The 27,811-nt window shown below is 46.2% G+C and overlaps 1 protein-coding gene across 1 annotated transcript; it reads left to right on the top strand.

Moving 5' to 3' along the window:
* Positions 1 to 1,025: 1,025 nt before the first annotated feature.
* On the top strand, positions 1,026 to 27,764 carry Vxn (vexin). The gene is made up of 6 exons (XM_050142079.1): positions 1,026 to 1,348; positions 7,559 to 7,614; positions 14,856 to 15,006; positions 20,471 to 20,532; positions 23,706 to 23,797; positions 26,568 to 27,764. The coding sequence occupies exons 1-6, from the start codon at positions 1,282 to 1,284 to the stop codon at positions 26,749 to 26,751; spliced, it is 612 nt and encodes a 203-aa protein (XP_049998036.1). The 5' UTR covers positions 1,026 to 1,281; the 3' UTR covers positions 26,752 to 27,764.
* The last annotated feature ends 47 nt before the right edge of the window (positions 27,765 to 27,811 follow it).

The raw sequence follows: 27,811 nt of genomic DNA, 5'->3' as shown, positions 1-27,811 counted from the left end.
AGTCTTCATACTTCAGTTTCTCAAGTATACCATGTTAAAGCGATAGCTAGAGCTACTGGTTAGTTACGAATATTCAGTGAGATCATATGGTAAGCTGCCTGGCTTGTAACAAATATTTAATACAGCAGCTGTCATTGTTAATATCATTATATCCCATCAGTATTATGAAGTTAAAAATAGTATTGTGAGGTCACAGACTAATAAAAGGTAGTGGGATTGGATAAAATGTATATGCTTACATATTTTATGAAATGTATATCAGCAATGGCATTTGTTTGTGTGTGTGTATATATATATATACACACACATACACAAATATATGGGGGAAATATGCCTACATACTTTTATGTAATGTATATTCTTATATTCTTATATGCCTACATACTTTTATGTAATGCATATCTACCATGACATTTGTTTGTGTATGTATATGTATATATATACACACAAATATATGGAGAAAATATAGAATATTCTTGTATGCTTATATATTTTTGTGAAATATATATCAACTATGACATTTGTGTGTGTATATATGGGGGAATATAGTATATTCTTAGGCTATATAGCATAGAAAGATAAGGTAATAAATACATTCGAGTACAGAAAAATAAAAATATAGCTATCCTATAAATGGGTTCTTGAGAGTGTGCACTGTCTGTTGCACGGCTGTGCACACCTGTAGGGTTGTACAAAGAAACACTAAATGCTCACCTCCTGGAATGTAAGCCTTGTCGCAAGGGACTGAAGCAAATCTGTGGTGGAAAAACAGTCCTTTTGTCTAAAATAGAAACTTTAAAGGGAGCCAAATTAACACACGACAAATGAAGATCCAGTTCCCCTGGAGGGGGAAAAAAAAAAGTCCTTCCTTTTTGGAATGAGACCCGGGCATGACTGATAGCAAAACTGACGTTTCCTTCAGCCAAGCTGGGCGCTAACCGAGTAGGCGATTTTACTTCGTCACTTCACAAAAGACTCCCAAATTCACTGCAGCAGGCACTGCAAAATAAAAATGTTAAGTACATCCTAGCTGGGGGAGACGGAAGCCTTCGCGTTTCAATCAAAGGTTTGCAATAATAGGATTCATTTAAAAAAAAAAAAAAAGACAGATGGGATTAGGAAATGTTGCAGTGGAGCCTGTCGTGAGAGGCACAGGCAGTCAGTCTTTTGTGGACCTGCACAATGATCCCAGAACCAGACTGGCTTAGGAAACCCTGGGACTAGGGCTCCCGAGAGAGGCCACCGGCTGCCGGACACCCTGCAGGGCAGGAGGCGGACACCATGCATCAGATCTACAGCTGCAGTGATGAGAATATTGAAGTTTTCACCACCGTGATTCCGTCCAAGGGTGAGTAACGATCGCCCTTGGAGTCCCCTCCTGTGGCATCTCAGGCGGGAGGTGACTGATTGCTGTTGGACTAAGGTACACTGGTGCGTGGCACCCACGGGTCCTGAGGTCTGCTGGCTTCTCCATTTTGATGACTTTTGATCATCTCCCCCTTTCTGATTCTGAAAAGGGGGTACAAGGATAAACATCATTCATAGGGAAACAATCTATCAAGGCAGGGATGAGGGGCAGTGTAGTGCTTCCTGCTTCACTTAATTCAACACGGGCAACCCAGCCGGCTGGGTGACAGGGACAGCAAGTGATTGTTAAGCAGACAGATGGAAACATAATTTCCAGGGTAGCCGACAGGCTTTTGCATTGTCTGCGGTGAGAAAGCAGGTTCTGAAAGGAGAATCGGCTGTCCCAAGGCCAACTCTGTCTGACTTGGGAGGAGGAAAGCTCCCCAGTGGCCTGACACCCAGAAAGGCAATGAAACTGGGCTCTGACCCCAGGCCGACTTCTCCACAGAACCCCAGAGTCGCCTCACCCGGTACCACCAAAGGCAACACCTCAGAACCTTGGTTTTATAAGCTCTGGCTCCTGGCAAACTGGTGCAAAGCCCTGGGAAGGACTTTGTGAGACTGTCTTCCAGGGAGCGCTGGTGACCCAGGACAGAGCCCTCTGCCATGACACTGTTCTGACCCTGCTTGCTGGGGCACAGGCTCACCCCTGTGTCACTGTGACGCTGTGATGAGACGGTCTGGGTGTTTGTTGGTACCCTAAGCCCACGTTCTAACAATTCTTCTCTCCCTCCCCTCTGATGTCAGCCACAGACAAGGGGCTTGCTGGGGATGGGGGGAGGGCGAGACTCAGTCTGGACCTAGACAGATAGCTGAAAATAAATTGAGATCTTGACATCTACTACAGAGGGAGGGGAAGGGAAGAAGAGGAGTTGGGAGGATGCCCATGTGTAGGAGGTGAAATTTTCTCTGGAGAGTCTGAAAGCCAACCTGTCTGAAGAGGAACCAGCTAGATCTGTGTGAATAGAAATGACCTTTCCATTAATTTTATCTCTGCGTTTGTTTCTGTGGGGTTTCTTTTTTGGAGGGGGAGAGGGTTACGTTGCTTCTGGTGAACCAGGAGCACATAAATGGGAGGCAAGTAAGTCCTGAACTGTCCCACAAGTCCTGTGGATACATACTGAGTGGGAAAGAAGAAAAAGCTGAAAATTTATCTATGCTCAATAGCATACTTGGAACCATAGACAATTCTGCAGAGTGTTTATGGACATATTTTGGGGGCAAAGTATGCAAAAAAAGACTAGAAAAGGCCATAATTATTAAAAAAAAAAAAAAAAAACCAGTGAGCTCCGTGGCCCCGGAGAAGGATGGAAGGAGACATAGACAAGGTGAAAAGGGTGTAAGATCTCCTTGCTAACCCTTGGGAAGCAAACATCCTAGTATGTCTGTTTTCACTGAGAAGGGTAGCTCATGTCTGTCATCCAAGCAGAGGCCTGAGGATCTCAGGACCAAGGCCAACTGTAGCGTAGAGCAGCACATTGTCCCCAAAGGAGAAGAACAAGTACATCTGTTTCTTGTCATCTAAAAAGTCAGAAGAAAGCGTCCTCGATAAAGCAGCTATGAGATTTCTGCCTTTCCTGTGCTCTGTGACCTTGGACCAGTTACTTAACTCCTTCATGCATGAGTTCCCACTTCTGTAAAAGATAAACAAAATTTAGCTTCCAACGTTATCGTGGAGAATAAATGGATCGATACACAGAGCTACTGCAATGGAGCTGTCTTGATCACGCAGCATCAAACGTATTGCATACAAAGTGATTTATGTTTTCAGCTTGTATGTGTGGCCATGAATACGCTCACTAAAGATAAATGTTTGGTCCTGTATTCTTTCTGTCTTCATCCATCATTGTGCCTTAAACTAAGTATTCATAGACTCTTCACTGCTAGGGACTAATTTTCTAGAACGGATTATTTGCAGCTTTTGGAGGGTCTCGGTGGGTGGAGCACGTCTCTTTCTATGCCTCGCTTTACCCTGGGGCCTCCTGAGAGCCTTCCAGCAGAAGGCGCCCATGGAGAGGAGCTGATGCTCTCAGTTCTGAGTCACTGCATATCAACCAATAACTCTTACCCTAGGTTGCCTCCAGAGCTGCAGAAAGACCAGTTTACTCAACTTCGTCTAACAAGGTCTGAGTCCCCTGAGTGGGCCATTTCCCAGAGGCTATGCAGGATCCGTGGGCACCAATGAACTACACATCTCCCCTGAAAAGGCTCAGCAATGCAGATAGCATAGCCTAGAGAGCCTAAGTTAGGAGCAAGAGCCCTAAACCTGCTGTGGGGGTAAATCTGTGGTCCCAGCACTTGAGAGGTTGAGAGAGGAGAACTGTGATCTCCAGGCAAGCCTGGGTTAAATGTAAAACTCTATCTCAAAAAGATTGTGGACGCTGGGCTCAATCAGCAAAGTGCCTTCTGCACAAACACAAGGAACTGAGTCCAGACCTTCAGAACCAGGTAAAAAGCTGGGCAAGTGGTACTTGGCCATAACTCAGGAGGAATGAGCCCAGTAGATCCTTGCAGCTCGTCAGCAACCGGGTTAGCCAAATTGATGAGCTATCGAATGATGAATTCAATGAGAGACCCATCTCAAACTAAACAATAAAATATAGAAACCAATGAAGGAAAGCCATTCAGTGTCAACTTCTGCCCCCCCAAGCACATGCACAGCACACAGGTACACATACCATGACACATGTACGAACACACTAACAAGTGCATTCTCCACAACTCACATGGACGCACACATTAACGAGTACATACACCATAACACACACACTAAAAAGTACATATTCCACAACACACACAAACACATACCTAACACACTAATGAGTAGATGCACTGCAACACACACACACACACACACTCTAACAAGTACATAAATCACACCACATGCACACACACACACACACACTCACAGTGTGGCCTCCACTCTTTCATGAATTGAGTGAATGTTGTATCCCTAGAGACTCACAATGCCATGGGACCCATGATGCATGACAACCTAGAGTAGAGATGAGGGTGACCGGCCATCACCACCAGGCTCAACTTGAGCCATTATCATAACTGTTTGCTACTTCTCTTTCCAATGTATGTTTGGGGATCAGGCTGATAGCTACACTGTTCAATGGGGCTGTCTTACTTCCTTGTAACATTATGGTACTTTTAATGTATATTTTTTTAGTGTGCATTAGTGTTTTGCCATGGGAAGTTTCAGGTCCCCTGAAAGTTGAGTTACAGACAGTTGTGAGCCGACATATGGGTTCAAGGAGCTAAACTTAGGTCCTCTGGAAGAGCAGTCAGTGCTCTTAACTCCTGAGCCATCTCTCCAGCCCCGTTTCTAACGTATCTTAAAACAGACCATAGCCAAGTCTGTAAGCTGAGACTGTGTGTGTCCTCTTCTATTCTAGAGAGAGAGAGCCCTTTCAGGAAATGTGTGTCGTAGACATAGCTCATGATGACTTCTAAAGATGGAAGCTGTATTCCACTCAGATGTTTCACCAGAACTTACTTCCTACAAGTACCCCAGAGAAGGGGAGGGGAGCCAGGGAACAGCAGAGGGCAGTGAGACAGACAGCGAGAAGTTCCCCCAGTGAATCAGGAGCATCCATCATTACCTTCTCTTCCTCCTGCCTTCATCTGGCAGAAAAGTTCTTCCACACTATTTCCTGGGTGCTTGCTCTTTGCCAGGTTCTGGGCAAGGGCTTCATGAAGGCTGGTTCTTTTACCCCTTGACATAACCCTCTACTTAAGTGCCACTATTATTCCTGTCTGTCACATGAAGAAAGGGAGGCTTTGAGAGAGTGAGAAAATAGCCTGTCTGGTTGGGGTTCACACCCAGCTGGAGGAAGTTGGAGTCCCTGGCTGTCAGTCAGTGTATCAGTCAGCATGTTGAACTCCAGGCTTCATGACTACAAAGACTTTGCAGAAAATAACAGGGGCAGCTCTCTTTTTTTTATTTTTTTTTAAATTGAACTATATATTTTTCTCTGCTCCCTCCCTTTCTACCCTCTCCCAAGATCCCAATGCTCCCAATTTACTCAGGAGATCTTGTCTTTCTCCTTCCCATGTAGATCCATGTAAGTCTCTCTTAGGGTCCTCATTGTTGTCTAGGTTCTCTGGGATTGTGAATTGTAGACTGGTTTTCTTTGCTTTATGTCTAAAAGCCACTTATGAGTGAGTACATGTGATATTTGTCTTACTGTATCTGGGTTACCTCACTCAACATGATGTTTTTCTAGCTCCATCCATTTGCCTGCACATTTCAAAGATGTTATTTGTTTTTCTGCTATGTAGTACCCCATTGTGTAAATGTACCACATTTTCCTTATCCATTCTTCGGTCAAGGGGCATTTAGGCTGTTTTCTGGTTCTGGCTATGACAAATAAGACTGCTATGAACATAGCTGAGCACATGTCCTTTTGGTATGGCTGAGCATCCTTTGGGTATATAGCCAAGAATCGTATTGCTGGGTCTTGAGGTAGGTTGTTTCCTAATTTTCTGAGAAATTGCCATCCTGATATCCAAAGTGACTTACCAGTTTGCACTCCCACCAGTAATGGAGGTGTGTTCCCTTTACCCCACAACCTCTTCAACATAATCTGTCATCAGTGTTTTTGATCTTGGCCATTCTTATAGGTGTAAGAGGCTATCTCAGAGTTGTTTTGATTTGCATTTCTCCGATGGTTAAGGACGTTGAGCATTTGTTTAAGTGTCTTTCAGACATTTTAGATTCACCTGTTGAGAGTCCTCTGTTTAGGTCTGTACCCCATATCTTTATTGGATTATTTGTTCTTTTGATGACCAGTTTCTTGAGTTCCTTGCCTACTTTGGAGATTAGCCCTCTGTCCGATGTGGGGTTGGTGTAGACATTTTCCCATCTGTAGGCTACCATTATGTCTTGTTGACTGTGTCCTTTGCTTTACAGAAGCTCCAGTTTCAGGAGGAAGGACGGCACTCTTATGCCACTGATTTGATATTTGTTGAGAAGTCAACCAGGATAGAGACAAAGCAGGATTTGGGTCGCAGTAGATCATAGCGATATGAAAGGTAGACATAGATATGACTGGGCATAGGGTGACATAAAACATACAAGATCAAACTTTACAGATACGTTCCCCTGATGTGAGGAATCTCGAGTGGTCAGCTTCAGGAAATGAAATGCTAATTACCAGAGCTGAGGACAGTGGCTGTTACTATAGTAAGATCCACACCGCGGCCCAGCAAAGCACTGTAACTTTTTAATAGCTAACTCATTTAAATGTTTTTTTTCCAGATAGGATTCTTCTGTTAACCCAGGCTAGCTAGAATTCACTATGTACCCAAGGATGCCTTTGAACTCCTTATCCTCCTCCTGTCTCCTGTCTCCACTTCCCAAATTCTGAGATTACAGATGTAAACCAACACACCAGGTTTCATGCGGTCCTGAGGGTCAACTCCAGAACTGCATGCATCACAGGCAAGCACGCTAGCAACTAAGCTACCTTTCCCTACTAGGAAGATTTTAAGTTATGGTATTCACACACTCACATACACATACATGCATACACAGACAGACAGACACACACACACACACACACAGAGTACAAGTCACCATTTACCCACACCAGATGTACAGATCACTGGCGTGTACCTTTATTGTGCTGCAAACCACAGCCCCTGTCCATCTCCCGACTTTTTCATTGGCCCAAACAGAAACTCTATGCTAATAACAATAATGCCCCACTTCTCCAGCCTCCCAGGTCCTGGGAATGATCATTCTGTTTTGCTTCTGTTTATGACATCAACTGCCCTATATACTCAGATAGGTAGAGTCATGCACGGAATATCTCTTCTTTTGTCTCATTTAACCTGGCCCCATCTCTCAAGGTTTACGCATGCTCCCTTTACTTTTCAAGGCTGAGCAGTGTTCCAGTGTGTGTGGGTATACCATATTTATCCATTCATCTGTTGATGGGCACTGGGTTCTTAGCATCCTTTAGCTATTGCAAATGATGCTATAGAAATTTTGTCGTAGTCAAGCCGAGTGACATCTTAAATTGCAGTGGGACACAGCTTTTTCTTCCCAACCCCTTCCCAGTAGCCCCCCCCCCAACCAGGACCAAACATTCTCAGGTCTGTACCTTAGCATCTTCTAAGACCATTTCTTTATCTCTTTCAGTGTCCAGTCCGTCCAGGAGAAGAGTCAAAAGCTCTCAGCATCTCTTGACCAAAAACGTAAGAAATTCTATTTAATTTTGATCCTCTTTGACTGACTTTCAGTGCAAAAACAATGGTGGCTTCTTGACTTCCGCTCCCTCCCATGCCCTCAAGGATGAGAAGGCAAGAGTGTCTCGTGTGGCTGTTTGTTCATTTATCCATAATCGCTGGCAAATACCAACCATACACCAAAGAGTCCCCCAGGTGACTCCTCATTTTGCCATTTTCCCCGGGCGCAGGGGAGACCTCACTCTGTGTGTGCACAGAGTTCTTAATGCGGCTGTAGCAGCCTGGTCTGCACATTTGTAATGTAACATTTTCTCACCATTATAGATAGCAGTGAATCACTGGTACAGTTCCTTACCATGTAGGCCTCCAAGCAGAATGAACAGGTAACAGAGTAAGAACAGCTCATCCATCCACCCACCTATCCATCCCTCAGGTACTGGCATTTCTGGTATGTCAGAGAAGCTGTGGTGGATGTACAGAATCTGAGAGTAATTTTGTTGCTTGCTTGCTTGCTTGCTTGCTTGCTTGCTTGCTTGCTTGCTTGCTTGCTTGAGAGTCCTCACGGAGCTCAGTCTGTCCGCAAGCCCACCACGCAGCCCAAGCTAGCCGGAAACCTGAAATATTCTTTCCACGACCTCCCAAATGCTGGGACCACAGGCAGGACTCTTTAAGAAGTTGATTTTTACTTACAGATTTGTCTGGCAATGCCAGGAATTCTGAACAACTTAGGGGGTTCCAGCCTTGCACTGTTCTTTTCTTGCAGCCTCATTTTGAATTTTGAATTGTGCTTTGGAATTTTTAATGCGGTACCTTACTGCATTAAAGTTGTTTGCAAACTCTTAAAGGCTAAGGATGTTATGGCTTCTCACCACTCACACACATCTCTTTATGTCAGAACCATCAATGTCTGCGCTGTATTGCAAAAGGAGGACTGATTGGTTCCGTGGAGTTGTTATCATAAATTTTACACGGTACTGTTAAGGATTTTTTAGGTATTGTAATTTAAAAAAATCTTTTCTCTCTTCTAAAAACTTTTTTTTAATTAAAAAGGGTTTATTTGTTGTTCTGATAAACATTCTTTATATATTTTTTAAAGAACACAGGCACATTGATCACCCTCAACAGGGCAGAGAGGCCAGGCAGTACAAGAGCATTGCCTACTACAGTTTTCTTATACTCCAATTCCAATTCATCACAAAACCTCAAACCCTGCAGCGATCCTCAATTCAGCATCACAGAATTCTGAGACACTGTACAATAGAGTAGAAAATGCAAAGACTTTGTAGTCAAATTGCTTATGTGCAAACCCCAGCTCCACCAACTTCTCTTTGTTTGAGTCAGTTGCCCAACTGCCCTAGAACTCTGCATCCTTAGCTTTAAGATGAGATTAATACAAACATATATCTCAAGGAGAAGGGACAAAGGACTTAACACACAGCAAGTGTCTGGTTTACAGATCGTCACATATCAAACATTCAATAAATGTTGGTATGTATTTTTTTTATTTGGGTTTGTTCTATTTCATTGAGATAGGGTCTCAGTATGTAGTTCTGACTGGCATGGAACTGTCTATGTAGACCAGGATGGCCTTGAAGTTGCAACCTTTAGGTGATGCACATGGATATAATAGCAGTAGCTCAAGAGAAGTCGCCCACACAAGGAGTGGGTCTGTTAAACTTTCCAGGATAAGGAGCCTTTGGCAATAAGTAGGAAAGTTGGCAAGAGAAAAATCCACCTACCTCTGCCTTCCAAGTGCTGAATTAAAGGTATGTATTACCATACCCAGCTGTCTTAGGGTTTTATTGCTGTGAAGAGACACTATGACCATGACAACTCTCATAGAGGAAAACATTTAACTGGGGCTGGCTTACAGTTTCAGAGATTTAGTCCATTATCATCATGGCAGGGAGCATGGCAGCATGCAGGCAGACATGGTGCTGGAGAAGAAGCTGAGAGTTCTACATTTTGATCTGCAGGCAGCATAAGGAGACTACTATGCTAGGCCTACCTAGCCTGAGCATATGAGACCTCAAAACCCACCCTCCAACAAGGTCACGCCTTACTATAGGCCAAGCATTCAAACACAAGTCAATGATGGCCATTTCTTTTCAGGCCACCACACCAGCCATTGCAGTGTTTTTAAGTGAAAAATGTCAACATATTATAAGATAATTATGCTTATTTCTGACAATGGACTATTTCTGTGAGTTGCTTTTATTCATTTAACAATAGATCTTGAGAATCTTTCCATGACAAAAATATGTATCTGTGATATATATATAGATATATATGTATAGATCCTTCTCAATGGCTACCTAACATTCCAATGTTTGAATTATTAGTTTTTATTTACCCAAGTCAAATCTGGAGTTTTTAAATACATTATCCAAAGTCACCTATCAATAGAGTTTCTCCACGATTTCTATTAAGATGAGGCCCCACAGAAGGTTCTTGAGGATATTGTTATGTTCTTATGCATTTATTCTTACACATCTTTGAGGATAAATTTGTAGATGTGAAGAGACTGGTCGGGAGGATTAGAAGGCTTTTGTGGTCATTGCCAAAGTCCTTCAACGACCTCTTTTCTAGACCAGCATGCCAATACCGCAGGATATTCCTGTTGTTAACAGGCTGATAGGTGGAAGCGCCTTATTATTTAATTTTGCATTTCTTCCATTTTAGTGTAGTTCTTCATTTCTTTCATTGATTTATTCATCATTCGATATTTTTCCTGTGGATTCTTTATTCATCTCCTTTGCCTGCTTTTATGTCAGTTATATTTTTTTTTAATTTATTTATTTTTATTTTATGCGCCTTGGTATTTTGCCATGGGTGTTGGGTTGCCTGGACTGGAGTTACAGACAGTTGTGAGCTGCCATGTGGGTACTGGGAATTGAACCTGGGTCCTCTGGAAAGTACTCCGTGTTCTTAACCACTGAGCCATCTCTCCAGCCACGCATATCTTTTTATAAGGGCTTTTGGAAGCCTTTGCTATATTAGGAAGGAGGAAGGTTGTGAGTCATGAGATCCTGACCTTACTCATAATCCCTGAGAATTAACAACCCAGTTCATAATGGGGATGGAAGTGAAGGGTTGTTCACAGATAATTCAGTCAGGAAACTTCATTGAGGGTGATTCAGCCTTGGCCAATAGCTGCCCAGCTCCCCCTCTGTTTACAAAGCTCAGGCTACAGAACACGCAGGCCAGGCTAGACAGGGTGACTCAAGCCTGAAATCCTAGTCTTGGTGAGGTGAGGAGGGAGTGTGGGGCTTCTGTCCGGTTCTCCAGTGTGGCATCCTGAAAGTACCACAGGAAGTCCCACCCTACTGTGGAGGGACACCAACACTGACAGATTGACAGAGTTCTTTTGCATCTCCTGTCGCTCCTCGGGCTGCCATGTGGATGGAAACACATTTCCTTCCTCCTCCAAGAATACCGCTTTCCTCTCTGACTCATCCTCAGGGCCCAAGTCGCTTCCTCTCGGACTCCACGTGAGCGGGAGCAGCGTTTTCTTCCAAATGCGAAGGCACATCCCCCTTCTCGGGAGTGCTTTCTCTCCCTCCCTCCCTCTCCTTTTTCTCTCCTTTTCTGATTCCCAGTCTGTTTTATTGATGTCCTAATCTCCCGATGCCTGTGAATGTCATAGAAATCTCTCAAGAGACTGCACCCACACAAGGCGTGGATCTGTTAAGCATCCCAAGATAATGGAGCCCTTTGATAATACACAGGGGAGCTGGCGAGAGGAAAGACAGAGAAACAGGATTGGAAATATCACTTTGTCCCCAGATTTGATGCTTGTATGGGAACATCTGTGTAGAATCTCCTGGCTTATGCACAAAACATTCTATTGTACTTGAAAATTCCCAGCTGGGTATAGGTGCTTCTGCGGTTTTACAGAGAACTTTTACTCAGGAACCATGAAACTATGGTACTCTTTGGTTCTCTAAGGGCAGCTCTGTGACCTTAAGAAAGACACAAAGCTCCTTTTGACCTTAATTTCCCTATGTGTAAAATTTTAGAGTCTGCTTGAACATTTCTATAGATTCCTTCTGCCCCAAGACATGATTGTGTCCCACCATTTAGGTCTCAGCTGTCTAATTCATGGGACCTCCCAGTTGGCAAACAACAGGGGCTTGAGGTGTCAGGGAATGGACTTCCCAGAAATGTGGTAAAATAACACTTCAGTAGACAGTGTGATCTTAGCCTAGGACAGGAAAAACCATCACCAAATTCTTGTTTTCCCTCGTCTGCCCAATTAACATCTCATGCTCACACCCCACCTCTCAGGTCTTAGCTCTAAACTCAGGATGCTAAGGATATGCTCACAGACTGCTTTGCTCTATAGATACCGGCAGTAAGTTCTACAGACAGGAAAACAAGCCAGGGGCTCAGCAGCCAGCTCTTGTCACACTTTGGGATACTGTGGAATGTACACTAAGGAAGTAGGTAACCCTAAGTGATGACCCAGAAAGAAGCGCGCGTGCAAACACACACACACACACACACACACACACACACACGAACTTTGCTCAGCCTTCCTCAAAGTCTTGCAGGGAACCAAGTAAGTTACCATTTCTGAAATGCCCAGAGCAGAAAAAGGCAAGGATTGTCAGGCCAGCGATGATCCCAAATGCTCAGAATAACCCCCAGTTTTCCCCAAAGATGCTACTGGTTCCTAAATGGATCAGAGAAGAGTGAATGCCCTACCCAATTTAAGACCAAATGTGTGATCTTCAATGTCTAGGCAAAGGGCTCTTTGTGGTAAATTGAAAGAAAGAGTGATGGCTTCTCTTCTGGTCCTCTGTGGGAGAAATGAAGATTAGGTCTTCAGAACACTTCAACATACTTACAAATAAGACAGTGAATGTGTGCCCTGAAGACATCAGGAATCTTTGCTAATACAGGCATTGATTCTGTTCGTCCAGCAAGCGTGGGCATGAATATCCCTACTCCGCTCAACTACTGAGTGTCAAAACTGGGCCTCAAGGTCTTAGAACGTGGCTGAGTTGGTTGAATGTTTGCTTACTATGCATGTGGCTCTGGGTTTGAACCCCAGGTTGGTGTATTCACAGCATTCTGCAGGTGGAGGCAGGAAGGTCAGAAGTTCAAAGACATCCTTCGGCTACATAGCAAGTTGGAGGCTAGCTTAGACTTTAAAAATAAAGTATCTGGAGCTGGAACTCAGGCTGACCTGAGCCCAAATGGAGTTATCTTGTTCTTCATTGGTAATCTGATAGGAGACGGAGATTTTATTATTTTAATATGCATTTAGTCACTAGTGTTCAGCAAATTTGTTGGGGTTTGCTCATATTTTCCCTCAATTTTTCTATTGTTTTTTCAATTTTATCATGTGATAAAGAGTCTTATGAACATATGTAATGCTATGTGTCATATTAAGCTATAGTCTGTTTTAGTGTTTGTTGTTCAACACACAACTTTGACCTGACTTATCACCCAAACCAAATAGAGACACTTTTCCGTGGTGACTGATATTTATTCCAACCGTATCATTAAAGATACAGTGTCCTCCACTGACTTGAAACACCACTCTGTTATCATGTCTTTAAAAGCCCATTTATTTCTGCTCTGGAATCCCCCAACACCAGTACTGTAGTTCTGTGTAGTCAACTGAAGCAGGTCTGCCAAAAGCTAGGCCTTCAGGACCGAGCCCATCCGCCTCACTCGCAGATGCACGGGAGCCCTGAGTGGACACAGAATGGGCCCTTGCAGGGCAGCTGTGCACAGAAGGAAGTGGCGGGGGCAGTGCAAGCCTTGGGGAGGCTGCAGCGTTATGGAATACGGCAGCGTCTAATGAATGAGACTCACGGAGTAAGGACAATCAGCATGAATGACTCTGTGTCCTGCAGAGGGATAAAATATGCAGGATCTGCTCCCTGGCTGCCAAGATTCCCTTCACGACTCCCCGTGTTAAGATAAAATGGTGGCTATTATTTGTCTCCTGGGTTTATGTTTTTGAATTTTCTCAGTGATTTAAGTACAGCTGTCCCTCAGTACCCTCTGTGATTGGTTCCAAAACATCCACAGATACCAACCTTCACAGGCTCACGTTCCCTGTGTAAATGGCACAGCCTGTGCATTCAGTCCACACACACACATTCGCGACACTCTCTCCTCTCCAGGTCACACACTGCCTAAAGAGAATGCAATGCTACGTCACTGCTGCTGTGTGCTGTCAGCTAGGGGATGAAGAGCGACCTCTGTTCACAGAGTAGCGGCAGGTGGCTTTTAAAGCAGAACCATTAAGAACTTAAGAACAGTGTACAATAGTTTGATCTTATCTTCTCCCTCCCTCCAGCTTCCCCTCTCCCCCAGATCCTTCCAATCCCACCCAACTTCAAGTTCCTTCCCTTGCTTTAACCCAAACAGAACCAACAACCCATCATGGGGTCAGATCTGTGTTGGCACCTGCCCTGGAGTGTGGCTGATTCTGGGCGAGGGGTGGGACTTCATGCCCACAGTCCTTCCTCCATGCTGGGTTATGTCTGTCTTGAGCTTCTGCATGCTACAGCATCCTGCAAACCCATGTGTGCCTTTCCTATTGCATCTAGAAGGCCGTGTCCTTTCAGTCACCCACCACCTCTGGCTCTTACCATCTCTGCCCTCTTTCTGCACAGGCAAATATAATCTTTTATTAACACTTCTCACGCCATGTATTTTGATCATACCCACTACCATTCCTCTTCCCCACACTCCTCCCACACGCACCCCCCCCCAAGCATCGTGTTCTTTTTAAAAAACAGTCCAAGTCCCTCCTCTCTGCCGTCTTATCTGCTTCTGGGGGTGAGGCCACCCACCGAAGAATGGTTGACCTTCCAGAGGTGACACCCTTGAAGAGAAACTCCCTTCCAGAGAAGCCATCAACTGTCAACAGCTTTTCAGCTTGGGGTGGGGGCTCATGAGCCCCCTCCTCCCTCTTGTTGGAATGTAGATTCGCTTGATCTTGTGCGAGAAACCACAGCTGCTGTGAGTTCCTCGATGGCCCCTGATGGTCAGGTTATTGATGTACCATTTGTGGCTGAGCACTACTAGCAGGCGGTAGTAATGAAACCACCTTAGCTTTTAGCCCTCCCTTCGGAGTTTCTGCGATCTCCACTCAATGAAAATTCACTTCCTGCCACCCTGATCCAGGCTCCTTACAGTTCCCTTGTGCACATGAGGTGGGTGCGGGGCGGCCCCAGCACTGGGGGACTCAGGGGAGGACGACTCACTTTGTTCCTTGCACCCTGCAGGTGGTGATTGAGTCGGACCTGTACCCGCCAAGACCCCTGGAGCTGCTACCTCAGCGCTGTGAGCGCCGGGATACAGGCGACCGCAGGTTTGGCCGACTGCAGACCGCCAGGCCGCCAGGGACGCATCCCACTAAAACCCCGGTCAGGCCTGGTAAGTGAGTTCCTTGGGTACCCCAGGCGCAGGGCCCCCTGAGGGCGTGACTTTCACAGCAGGGGCTCGTATGTGTCCTATATTGTGGTTGGTCATCCCTGGCAGGCTGATTGAGCATTCAACTTTCAAAACAAAACAAAAACAAAATAAACAAAACAAAAACAAAAACAAACAATAAAACACCTGTTATTGGGTCTCACCTACAGAGGTAGGACAATCAATACCTTCACCTATATGAAAGGCCCTAGATTCATCCCCAGGATCAGCACCACAACCATAACAACTAAATTGTACTATTTTTTCCCACATTTGAATGACTTAATAATATAAAAAGAATTTAGGGGTAAACCTGTTTGAAATCTGGAAACAGTAATGCTACCTTGGATATTATTTTTCTGAAATGGCTTCTAACCTAAGTGGTAACATAGAATTCAACTACTAGCCAACAGAAGTTTCTAATAGTACTTTCTCTCTAAGTGATAGTTTAGGCTTTTTTCTGTTCTGCCATCAGTGGAAAACTCATGTTTTAATTCCAAAAATACATAGTTGAGGTTACACTTGTAACCTCAGCATTTGAGAGCTGAGGCAGACGGACTGTCATGAGTTCAAGGTCAGCCTAGGCTTGAGGAGATCCTACCTCAAAAACCAGGAGCTAGGGTGATAGCTCAGTTGTTAAAGTTTTGTGACACAAACATTAGGGCTAGAGTCTAACATACAAAGTGGGTGTGCAGTGTGTGTGTGTGTGTGTGTGTGTGTGTGTGTGTGTGTGCAACCCCATGCAGGGTATGCAAGTGTGAGCACAACCCTGTGCAGGGTGTGCAGTGTGAGTGTAATTCTGTGCTGGGGAGGCAGAAGCAGGAGAACCCCAGGAGCTCCCTGGTCGGCCTAATGGGCAAGCCTCAATCTCAAGGAAAGACTGTCTCAAAAACAAGATAAATGACACCTAAGGTTAACTTCTGGCTTCCACATGCACCCCCTTCATTTTATGCATCCACACACACTGATATGAACACACACCTGTATACACACACACACATACACACAAAAAAAATCCAAAATGTTGTCAAAGCTTTGGGCATTAACAGTTTTGTATTTTACAGGACCTGACATGAATCTCTGTTGACTGCGTTCCTTCATCTTTTCCCATTCCAGGCCCCTTCTTTGTTGATGTTTTCTTACAAGTTTTGTTGTTGTTTGTCTCAGTTGTTGCTTTTCTTAGGTGTCAGACTAGGTTTCTTTGTTTCACCCTGCACTCATGATGGACAGTACAAGATCACATAAACCAAGCGAGGCCCTCAGTTAGTTCGATTGCACACATGTAAACAGAATGGAAGCATTAGAAAAGCCACAATCTGCCTTGCAAATTAGAGGAGATAGATTCTTCTCTGCGTCTATGTATAGGTGAGTGGGAGGGTGCGCGTGTGTGGAAAGAAAAAATAGGCAGAATATTCCTCTTCGCTCCAAAAATCATAAAGTCAATTTAAAAGCCATTCCTCTTGAATTACTGTGTACACAATTATCAACGGAGAGGCTTTTCCCTGATGTAGGGTTTAATTCAGAGGATGCTAGTCCACCTATGGATTCCGAGGCTTCCAGATGGTGATGCTTTTGTGGCTACAGGGTCAACAGATTGAGCAGCAAGGTTTTAGAAAGAAACTTCTACAGAGATATCCAAAGTGGGTTCCCAGGAGCAGCACCTGGAAATACGTTGGAAAGGCACATTTCATTTGACTAGAAATTCCAGGGTTAAGGCATAGCTATCTGTGTTTTACACACGCGCACACACACACACACACACACACACACACACACACGAGAGAGAGAGAGAGAGAGAGAGAGAGAGAGAGAGAGAGAGAGAGAGACAGGTAGATCGTGACCTTTCTAACACTTCCATTTGACCTCTGCAGTCACCCTTCTCCAATTCACAGAACAGAAAAACCAATGCTGTAGAAATTGTTTGACCCGTGCAAGGTGACATTCCTTGGCAGCCACAGAGCCAGCATAGTTTCCAGTCTCCTTATGTTCTGGTCAGCGCCACTTCCCTTGTCTAGTTCTAAGCATCACTTTTGTAGTCTTTAAAAGACAGTATTTCATAGTGTAACCCAAGCTGAATTCAAACTCATGGTCCTCCTGCCTCAGCATCCCAAGAGCCAGGCTTATGAGTGCACTGCCATGCTTAGCTGCTGTTATAACTTTGTAGGTAGTTGCTGTCATCTTGGACTGCCTAAGTCAGTCTTTTATTCTGAAAGTAAGTTATGAAATGGAGAGTCTGTCCGACACGTGACAGTCAGTTCCTGCAGGGGTGTGCTAGTCAGGTTCGGATGGAAAAAAAATAGATTCAGCTGGGCATTGATTCAATTCCCTCAGCACCTCCAATCTGATAGATCCAGGATGGGTAGGAGGGAGTGTTGCTGAGCCGAAGCCAACCCCGATGCTCTCCAAGGAAAGGCTAGGCACTGGTCCCTGGGTATCAATTCTTACTTCCTTCTGCTAGTATGCTGCCTGTCGCCAGGGACCTCAGGGCTAGGGGCTTGCTCTTTCTCTGAACTGTAGGATAAGGTCTTGGTGGATGCAGATTTCTCAGGTCAGTGCAAGGTGAGGAAACTAGGAAATCATGGGGATAGAACCAACTAACATATTCTCACCATAAGGTCTTAGACGCTGGAAAGAGACCGTGCCCAACTCCCGGGCCTAGAAAACTGCTTGTAGGACTTTTTTCCGGAGATGGTCGGCTTATCTAAACAGGCTACAAGGTGTGACCTTTTATCAGGAATGACTGTCCAGCTTTCCAGAAAGTCTCCCATTTCTTCCCTAATTCTTCTGTGCCCCCCTCCCACTTTGTACACTAACCTGACAGTGTCACCCCAGAGAGCTCTTGCCTTGACACTTTTGTAACCTACCTCGAGCTTCCTGGCTCAGACCCCCAGCATCTCACATATGCAGACAACGCCAGTGAAAGGCCTCCCTACAAAGTTCCTCCAAGTCATAATGAGTTCCATGGCCACCTCCTGTGACACTCCTGTCCTTACCATTCTGTGAGGTAGAACAACCCTGAGCTGCAGGGGAGGAAGTAATTCCCTGATGGCCCCTTCCATTCTGTTTCCCTGAACCTTCACTATTGTTCTTTCGCTCTCTGGGCGCAAAGCTCCACCTCCTCCTGAGTTAGGAGATGCCATCCCTTGACCAAGCTTCCCCAGGTCTACAAGAGGCTAACACTTCCTGAAACCATCTTTAAACCATCTTTACCTACTGCTTTGGTGCCTTTTGATTACTGCAATAGAACACCATGACCAAGGCAACTTACACAAGGAAGGGTTCATTTTAGGAGTACGATTCCAGAGGGCTAGTGACCGTACTGACAAGGATGGCGTGGCCACAGACCATGAACATGATGCCTGGAACAGCAGCTGAGAGCTCACATCTCAAGCTGAAAACAGGAAGCAGAGTGAACTTGACATTATACAAGTCTTTAAACTCTCGGAGCCGGACCCCAGTGATAGACCTCATCTAGCAAGGCCATACCTTCTCAGCCTACACAACTAGGTACACCAACTGGAGACCAAGGATTCAAACGCCTGAGAACATAGGAGACATCTCACCCACCACATCTGCCTTCAGATGAGTGGTTATGCATCACTAAAGCCTTACTTCCTCCAGCTGAAATGTGCCAACCATGAGGGTCCTCCCTCTTAAGGTGACAGGAAGGATTAAATGAGATGCAGCCGTCTCCAGATCAGGCACAGTTGGTTCCAGGACCCACTTATTAAGATGTCAAACACCACCATTCTTATGTAGAATGGCGTAGCAGTTGTATGTAACCTGTACACATCTGTCTTTCTCTCCACTTTGAATCATCTACAGATGGTTATTTAAACACCTCATATGATACAAATATTCTGAAACCACTAGCTATGCTGTATTGTTTAGGCTAGGACAACCAGGAGAATAAGTATGTGCTTGTTCAGTACAAGGTTGGTTTTCTTGTTTTGTTTTTTAAACACAGGCTCTCACGATCCCAGTTGTGCCTCAGATTCACTTGTCTTTGAACTCCTGCTTCCCATGGCTCGGATTACATGTATGCATTAGCCATCACGTTGTTGGCTCGGTGCTGGGGATGGAAGGTCTTTCCTGTGCTGGGCAAGCCCTCTGCCACTGGACTACATTCTCAGCTCTGCAAATGCAATATTTTGAAATACTTCTTAGCTATGAATGTGGGGCCTGCAGGTAGTAAGGCTAGCCACTTTGTACAATTTACGCCCAGCACAAGGCCTGGCATGCTTTGAAAGTGAGCTGCTATTACTGCTAATTCAAGGGCACTGCTCGCTGTGATCTTATCTTGGTAGGGTTAAAAGGGCATTCTCCTAGACCATGTGTTTTTGTGTAAAGGGATTCATGAACTAGGTGACTCCCGGAGCAGGTTCCTCACTGTAACCACTACCGCTGGCAGGCAGCGTCTACAGGAAACAAAGCGGAATCTACAACAAAGCACAGAAAAAAACTTACGTGGCTACAACTCAGTCAATCAACCAGTCGGTTGGCTCCCATTTAACTAGTGTCCAGCCCAACTAGTCAGCAAGCCATAGGTAACCATTTAAACTCAGTTGCTATGATTAAATGTTGTTTGCTTGGTCTTTGGGCATTCAGTCTAAGGCTGCCTATAAAATTCACAGATCTTCAGTGTCACATGGGTTCCTGACTCCCAGACTCAGGCCATCAGGTCTGCATTGCAGGTGCTTTTACCAACTGAGCCATCTCTGAGATCCTAAGATTTATTTTATATAGGCAGGTGTGTGACAGAACTAGAAAAGAGGACATGAGAGGGGAAGGAGAGATCTGGGACGAGGGAGGATAAGAAAATACTTGTGAGCTGGAAGCAGATAAGACTGGGCTGAGGGAGGGGAGGAGACCATCAGGAAGAGAGAGAGGACTGGGGAGGGAAGTGGGGAAGCACCGGTAAGAACCAAGTATGCATGAAAACGCCATGATAATGGGTCTCATTCCTTGAACTAATTTCTTGTGAGTTGAGAGCTCAGGAAAGGAGGAAGTGCTGAGGCCACACTCTATGAGCACCTACCGCCTGCAGACACAGTGCTAAATGTGCTTGTTCCATTGACTTAGTTTCTCTTGAGCAGTTTGAGGGTCACAGCAAAACAGAGCTGAAAGTACACAGATTCCCTAGCTCTGCCTTCTGCCTACACACGTGCAGCCTCCTCCACTCCGAGCATCCCCACCGCAATGGCATGCTTATCACGGTCGTTGAACTACATTGACCTTAGTTCCATTTCCTGGGAGAGTGGCAGGGGTAGGGGTAGCATTTCCTGGCCAGCCCTGCAGTGCTTTGTTGCTTGGTACGAAGACCCTGAGAAAGTCCCTGTATTTGGCTAGCGAGATAATTGATTCAGAAGCAGAGGGAGGCAGAACTCAGAGTACAACTGAGTAATACCTCTTCTGTTCAATTTCACAGCGGGCATTCCTGAGCCCAAAGCTTCGAATCTGTGTGGGAACCGAGCATATGGAAAATCATTGGTAAGTTAGTCAGTCAGACTCGCTGTATCTGCCGTGCCTGAGACGTCTTGAAATGTCTTTCCGGTGCCAGAACGGGAGCTGGTGTCCTTTGCTCTGGGCTGAGAATTGTTAGGTAAGCAGCCCTGTGGTTCTTTGCTCTCAGAACCAGCCATTGACGCCACTCTGTGGACTTAGGACACGCCACTGGTCGCTTCTCTTTCTCAACAGGAACTCAGTTCACATGCAAACAGAAGCTGTGACTTGCTAGCATCTCATGCTTGTGGGGAGAACTCTGAGGTCTGGCCAGGCAGCAATGCCTGACTAATTCCCAGGTGCAGCTCTGGGCTAAAGTCATGTAAAATTCTCCCACACTCAGAGGGGCCCCAGCACCATGCGAGCACAAAACACCAGCGATCCATCAGCCTGGCTGATACCATAGACTAGGGCACTGAAACATGGTTCGCTTTTAGAGACCGGGGAGTCCAAGATCCAGGACACAGCAGACTGGCTGTCTGGGGAGGGCTTTCTTGCCATACAGTTGCATGGGTTCGTGCTAAGTGTTTTCTGTGCATACAACAGAGGCATTGCTGAACTCTCTGTCTTCTTCCGAGGGCACTAATCTTATAGATGTTCCAGAGCATCATCTGCCTGGAGGCTCCACTCTGCACACCATCACACTAGGGGGTAGGGAAGACCTTAGCAGATGAGTTTGAGTCACACATAGACTTTCAGTCCATAACAACCAGTCATTTGAGGGCAGGGTGCGTCTCTGTCTGAACCTTACGGCCAGGCTCGCTGGGATTTGAGGACTGAGGTGTGGACCGGTAGCTTGTGTGGAGGGAGCAACTGAACCACGATCCAGGCTTAGCACCTTCAAGTGTAGGATCTAGAGTGCGAGTTGCCTACATAGATGGGTCTCGACTGGGCCCAAATGGGTCAACTTTGTCTTCCTCCCTCCCTCTGTCAGGCCTGTGGGCTGTCTCAGCAAGCACGGGACTCTGAGCAAGGATACTCGCCTACCCTTTGCCCACCCTGGAGCTGAACAGTTTGACTTTCCATTTGTTTGTTTGTTTTTTTGAGAGAGCATTTCTCTGTAGCTTTGGAGCCTGTCCTGGAACTAGCTCTTGTAGACCAGGCTGGTCTTGAACTCACAGAGCTCCACCTGCCTCTGCCTCCCAAGTGCTGGGATTAAAGGCATGTGCACTAGCTTGTCCTTTCTTAAAGAGGGCTTAGGGGCATGTCCCCAGATCTATCTCCTCTTTTCCTTTGTAGTCTTCTAGGGTTGAGCGTGGAGTTCTCTCTCGGATAACAGAGTCAGGGGTGCGTGGAGGGGAGATCATCTCCGACATCCTAGGCCCTTACAGGAGCTACTATCCAACTCCAAGAGAAGCCAGAGCTAACTGGGTCAGCCCCTCATCCTTCTGGAACAAACTGGACAGAGATGGATATTTATGCTCTGGGCAGGAGAGTTTCAGTAAGGTCACTGTATTGGAAGAACAAAGGGTGAGGAGGAGAGAAACTGCGGTCAAGGAAGAGTCCTCTTTCCAACCTCGTGCTCAGCAAACAGGGTGGCTAGGCAGCTGGCAGAGGGAAGGAAGACAGGCTTGACCGTGCTGAAAACGGTCAAGGTTAAGGAGAAAAGAATGTCTATCAGCCTGGAATTCCCCGCTCCCGGGCCTCCGGGTTGACTTAGATGCTGCCCTTGGCAGATGTGCAGCTGTAGCGAGGGACCAGAGACAGCTGGGATAGCGGCAGGTGCTGCTGAAGATGAGGAGGCAGAGCAGCATATCCCTGGGCCTGAGAGGAGTGCAGCTGTGCCCCATCCCTCCTCGGATGCTCACGCACGATGCAGGAGAGAGAGCCTGAGCCTGCCTATCTAAGCCAGATTCAGGGCTGACACCGATGAGAAGTGACTTAAGGATATAGGGGAAAGGGTGGGAAGGAGGCTCATGTCAGCTCAAGTTAGCTGAGCATCCGCATGATGCAGGACAGGGAGGAACAGCTAGGGGGCGCCACAAGCTGGTACAGTAACTCTGCCATCAGCCTGCCCTGCCCCAGAAGAGAAGTGGTAAGTAGTGGTGTCCTTGACCTGGAATTTTTCCAGAGGTTTCAGTAAACGTGGTGACTTGACACTTTGTTGAGACCTGGGACAGAGAACAAAGCAAAGTGTGTGTCCCTTGATGGGGCAACCTCTGGACTTAGCCCCAATGAGATCATCAGCTGATTGTCAGTTCAGGGCAGGGCCTTTGGCAGGGCTGGCGAGGGCTCAGTCTCAGAGTCTACCTGACTGGTCATTCAGTCGGTCCTCCGGGGACCAGGGTAGTAACTAGAGAACACAGGAAAAAGACAAAGTGAGAAAGTACAATCTGTCACATAGTTTTTACAGTGCTCGGGGGACACTGGGGTAGAGAAAGATGAACACAGCCAGCAGCCTCAGGGAGGACCTGGTGGAAGTGTACTCAGAAGGCTGATAGAAATGAGGCCTTGATGCAGAGACTCACAACTTGCAGAGCTGTGGGTCAACAGGGGACAAGGCAGGGAGCCTGCTACAAGGGGCCCTGGATCCTGCTGACTCATAGTCTCAAAAGTCCAAGCTGCAAGTCAGCCTTGCAAGGCCTCAAGGAGCAGGATGTAGAGTTGGCCTGAGTCTCTCATGCTGAGGGGTTGAGATGGGGACTTCTGAGGGTTCTAGAGTCCAAGCTGGACATGGAGAGTGTAGCTGGCCCCGGCACAAACGGGACCTGAGTAGACAGTCCTTTGAAAGGTCCGCGAAAGAAATGGGAAGGCTGGTGCTGGTGTGGGCAGCGTGGTAGAAGAAAGACCCTGCAGGACTGATGATCAGACCGCAGCAGAGGAGTGGAAGGGTGGGGGACAGTTCCCTTGGAAGACTGAATGGCCCTCTCTCACACACATGTCTCTAGGCCAGTGGTTCTTAAAGGAGAGTCCCAGAACCAACAGTTTCACAGACCTTGTTCAGTTCAGCAACTCAGGCAGCGTCCTGCTAAACCAGATACTGTGTGGTTCCAGCACTGTCTTTAGAAGCTCTCCAGCATGTCTGATGCTGACTGAGGGAGGGCTGTTGCCCAGGTTGGAGATGGTACCATTAGACAGCCCTCTTACAAAGGGCTCCAATAAGGGCCAGAGTGGGGATGTGGCACCATCCTCAACCCTTTCTCCACTTCCTTAAAACACAGATTTCTCCAGTGGCCCGGATCTCAGTGAAGGCTCCAGCTGTGTTAGAGGTGACTGCCAAGGGCTCCGAAAAAGGAGCTGTTCTTGGAAGAGGGTAAGTATTGTGCCTTCCAGCTACGCTGCCTGCACGGCTCTCCACCCATCCTGGTCACGTGGGAGGGAGACAGGTGGCCAACATTTCTCAGACCTAATACACCCAAGAAACCCCTGCCTGCTGTAAATTACCTTGGAATGCGGCCTGCAATCATGAGTCCCGCTACAGACGCATCAACTGCTCACCTAGCATTAGGCGAGAGTCCTTTTTGCGGTTTCCGCTTCATTAGCGCTGCTTGCTGGGGCTTTGTTTAATTAGATGAATATAACCAGGTGCCATATCCAGAACCTCCATAGATGGTGTCAGAAATGCCTCATGCGTTCTCTTAGGGACTCTCACCCACAGGTACAGAAATGGCTCGCATGGTTTTCAGGCGGAGAACGCAGCTCTGCGGCCCAGCATCTGCGGTCCAGCATCTGCCTAGCCTGCAGAAGGTCCTGGCTCTCATCTCCAAGGTCCTGGCTCTCATCTCCAGAGCTGCTGCAAAAACAAAACAAACAAACGCACAAAGTCCAGGTTTTAAAAGAAACCGTAGCCATGGCCCCTGTTAATGCCACCTGATAGAGTGAGCCCGCAGTGCCCCAAAGTCCTTCAGTGTAGTAAGACAGCCAGAGTGAGCAGCTCAGCATGGACTTTTATGCCTCAGTAACTGCCTTCCACACTGTGGGTTATGGCAAGGGCTTGAGGGAATGATGAAAAATGAAGGCTTTTGACTCAGCTCTGCTCTCTAGCCTGGCGCTGGTACTCACTCTGACTTCAAGCAAATTATTCTCATCTATTTAAAAAGAGGGAGACCAGGTAGATGGCCCAGCGATGAGGGGTAGGCACTGTTCCTTTAGAAGACCCAAGTTTGATTGACAACACCCAGGCCAGGCTGTTCACAACCCCCTGAGAGTTCAGCTCCAAGGGTATCCAATGACTCTGGCCTCCAAGGGCATCTCCACACATGTGTACACAGAGACTCATGAGAACATGCACACGTACAATTAAAACAGTAGAATAAGTCCTAAAACATTGCACATTGGACTTCCAGTACTCACTCATAAGTGGATAGAAGATATAAAGCCGAGCAAACAATAACTAGACTACAGTCCACAGCTCCAGAGATCAGAGAGTGCAGATGGCAAGGGGAGAATGGAGGAAGGAAGGGGAGGAGAAAAATATATAGTTCAATAAAAACCAAAAATAAATAAAATAAAAAATAAACCATAGTTGTACATGGTTCTGCATGCCTGTAACCCTGGTGCTTAAGAGGTAGGGACAAAGGGCCAAGTGTTTGAGGCCAGCTTGAGGTACTTAGTGGGACCTTGTCTACAACCAAAAATCCATATACACAAGCAAGAGAAAAGTGGCTATCATGGAGATTAGGTAAAATCAAATGTAGGGCCAGATGTGGTGATGCATGCCAGCATCAGAAGGCAGTGGCAAAGAGTTCAAGGCCATGCCTGAAGAGTTTCAAAATACACACACACACAAAGGAAAGAAAGAAGAGAGAGAGAGAGAGAGACCCTACATGGTGGTGAACACCTTTGATTTCAGCACTAGGGAGATAGAAGAAGGAGGACCAGAACTTCAAGGTTATCTTGGCAGCCGTAATGAGTTTAAGTTCAACCTGGAATACATGACATGTTGTCTAAAAAGAAACAGGGTGGAAAGCAGGTATAGATCATGTATTGAGAGTGTTTAGTTAGGGTTTTTATTGCTATGATGAAACGCCATGATCAAAAGCAACTTGGAGAGGAAAGGGTTTGTTTGGCTTATGCTTCCACATTGCAGGACAGAGCCTCAAGCAGGGCTGGAGCCTGGAGGCAGGAGCTGATGCAGAGGCCATGGAGGGGTGCTGCTTGCTGTCTTGCTCATTATAGCTTGCTCAACTTGCTTTCTTATAGAACCACGAGCCCGGGATGGCACCACTCACAACAGGATGAATGGGTACTCCCCCATTAATCACTAAATGAGAAAAATACACCACAGCCAGATCTTATGGAGTCATATTCTCAATCAAGCTTCCCTTCTTTCTGATGATTCTGCTAATGTCTAATTTTAAACTTCTAAGTGACTGGGAAGCAGTACATTGGGTGAGATGCTCAGCACACACATGAAGGGACACGGGCTAAAACAACATATTAAAGGTTAGCAAGGTAACTAAGAGGCTAAGACCACTGGCTGCTCTTCTAGAGGTCCTGAGTTCAATTCCCAGAAACCACATGGTGGCTCACAACCATCTGTAATGAGATCTAGTGCCCTCTTCAGACATGCAGGCACACATGCAGGCATAACACTGTGTAATAATAAATACATAAATCTTAAAGAAACAACACAATCCATTTTCTTTTGTTAATTACAAAATACCGCAGACTGGTACATTATAAAGAATAGAGAGTAATTTGGGTGTGATCCAGTGCTGATGGACTATACTCAAAGATGGGCTCTCTGTGGACAGAGCCCAGAGATCATACAGGACATTTGCACAGCCAAAGATAGGGAAAACATTGGAGAGATATATTCAAACTGGCTTAAAATGTCTAGCAGGGAAAGGAACGTTAGGATGTGTCTGCCATACAGTAGCTGCTGGCTGCTACTACTGCCTCATCCTTAAGCCCTTTGTGCCATTAGAGAGTCACCCCCAGGGGACATTCCCATGTGTGCAGATCATGGTCACAGAATGGAGGAGAGGAGAACTCTGGCTAGGCACTCTTCTCAAAGTTACAAATTAACTCTGGCTCAGTGCACTGCTCACCATTTCAACCCCACTCTGTTTTTTGTTTAGATCCAGACACCTCAAGAAGATAGCAGAAGAGTACCCAACCCTTCCCCAGGGAGCCGAAGCCTCCCTGCCACTAACAGGCAGTGCTTCCTGCGGTGTCCCTGGCATCCTACGGAAAATGTGGACCAGACAGAAGAGGAAGTCTGAGTATGTGGGAGCCACCAACAGCGCCTTTGAAGCCGACTAAAGGTGACTTACATTGGCCAAGGGTCACAGAAGGAGAGAAGACTTGAGGATTGGGACTGAGCCACCCTCCCCTCTGCTGGTTGCTAGTCCAAAAACATCACCCTCCTCACGCTCTGGTATGGGACATGAAAAGTAACAAAAGTAACGTCCTGGGAAGGCAGGAAAGCCATTCCCCTAAAACTGCTAAAGTCGTTGGTCTAAAGTCTTGTTGCAATGTTATAAAGGCTGCACGCCTGTCTTTAGAGGAACCATACCAAAAGCAAACCTTGGCCCCTTTGAAAGCCCTCCAAGGGAAACAGAAGGCAGTTGCTCTGTCTCCTTGGCGAGTTATTTCTGGTGTAAGTGTAAAAGCTTGGTTCTAAGGTACTCCTAACACAACGGTTCTTACTTTCCCCCATCTCGTGCTTCTTTTGCTTTGGTGAGACACAAAGCACTTTGTCTTTGCTTTGTCCTAATAGCTACTTAACAGCATCATCTCTGCTTCGCTAACCACGGGCATGGCGGCATGCATTATCTCACGTGCGGTTTTTCTATAGAAAAGCACTTATAACTTCCGTGTTAATTTTAGGGTCTTGTATTTTGTGAAGCGGCGCAATTGACGAACTTTGTGCAATGCTATCAACCCCGGGAGTGTTTTCTCATTTATTGTCTCTACCTTCGTGAAACCACTGTTAAGAAAACACGGTTGTTCCCAGCTTACAGAGGGGAGACTGGGGTCTCTGGGTGTCATGTGACTAGACAGCAGCGTATGGGACTGTCACCAGGTCTTAGCTTCTCTCTAATAACTGATTTAAGGGAGTTCTTAAATGGAGAGAAGAGTCTGATAAAGGTGGAACTAAAAGGTGATTTGAATGACATACATCATTATGTATCAGTATGATGGGCGTGGTAGCAGAGGAGGGGATCCCAGCTTCCCAAGAGGGTCAGGCAGAAGGATCAAACATTTGAAACATGCCTGGACAGCTTAGCAAGACCCTGTCTCAAAAACAACACACACACACAGAGAGAGAGAGAGAGAGAGAGAGAGAGAGAGAGAGAGAGAGAGAGAGAGAGAGAGAGAG

This window comes from Alexandromys fortis, unplaced genomic scaffold, assembly GCF_014885135.2.
Source record: "Alexandromys fortis isolate MF-2015 unplaced genomic scaffold, M_Fortis_MF-2015_v1.1 scaffold_41, whole genome shotgun sequence".
NCBI classification, from domain to species: Eukaryota; Metazoa; Chordata; class Mammalia; order Rodentia; family Cricetidae; genus Alexandromys; species Alexandromys fortis.
Note: the sequence above shows the minus strand (reverse complement) of the source record. Positions and strands in the feature narration are given on the sequence as shown.

Coding starts and splice junctions, on each gene's coding strand:
- Vxn (XM_050142079.1), top strand. CDS start 1,282: ATGCATCAGATCTACAGCTGCAGTGATGAGAATATTGAAGTTTTCACC. Junction 7,615..14,855: donor AGCATCTCTTGACCAAAAAC/GTAAGAAATTCT, acceptor TGCACCCTGCAG/GTGGTGATTGAGTCGGACCT. Junction 20,533..23,705: donor GAGCATATGGAAAATCATTG/GTAAGTTAGTCA, acceptor CTTAAAACACAG/ATTTCTCCAGTGGCCCGGAT.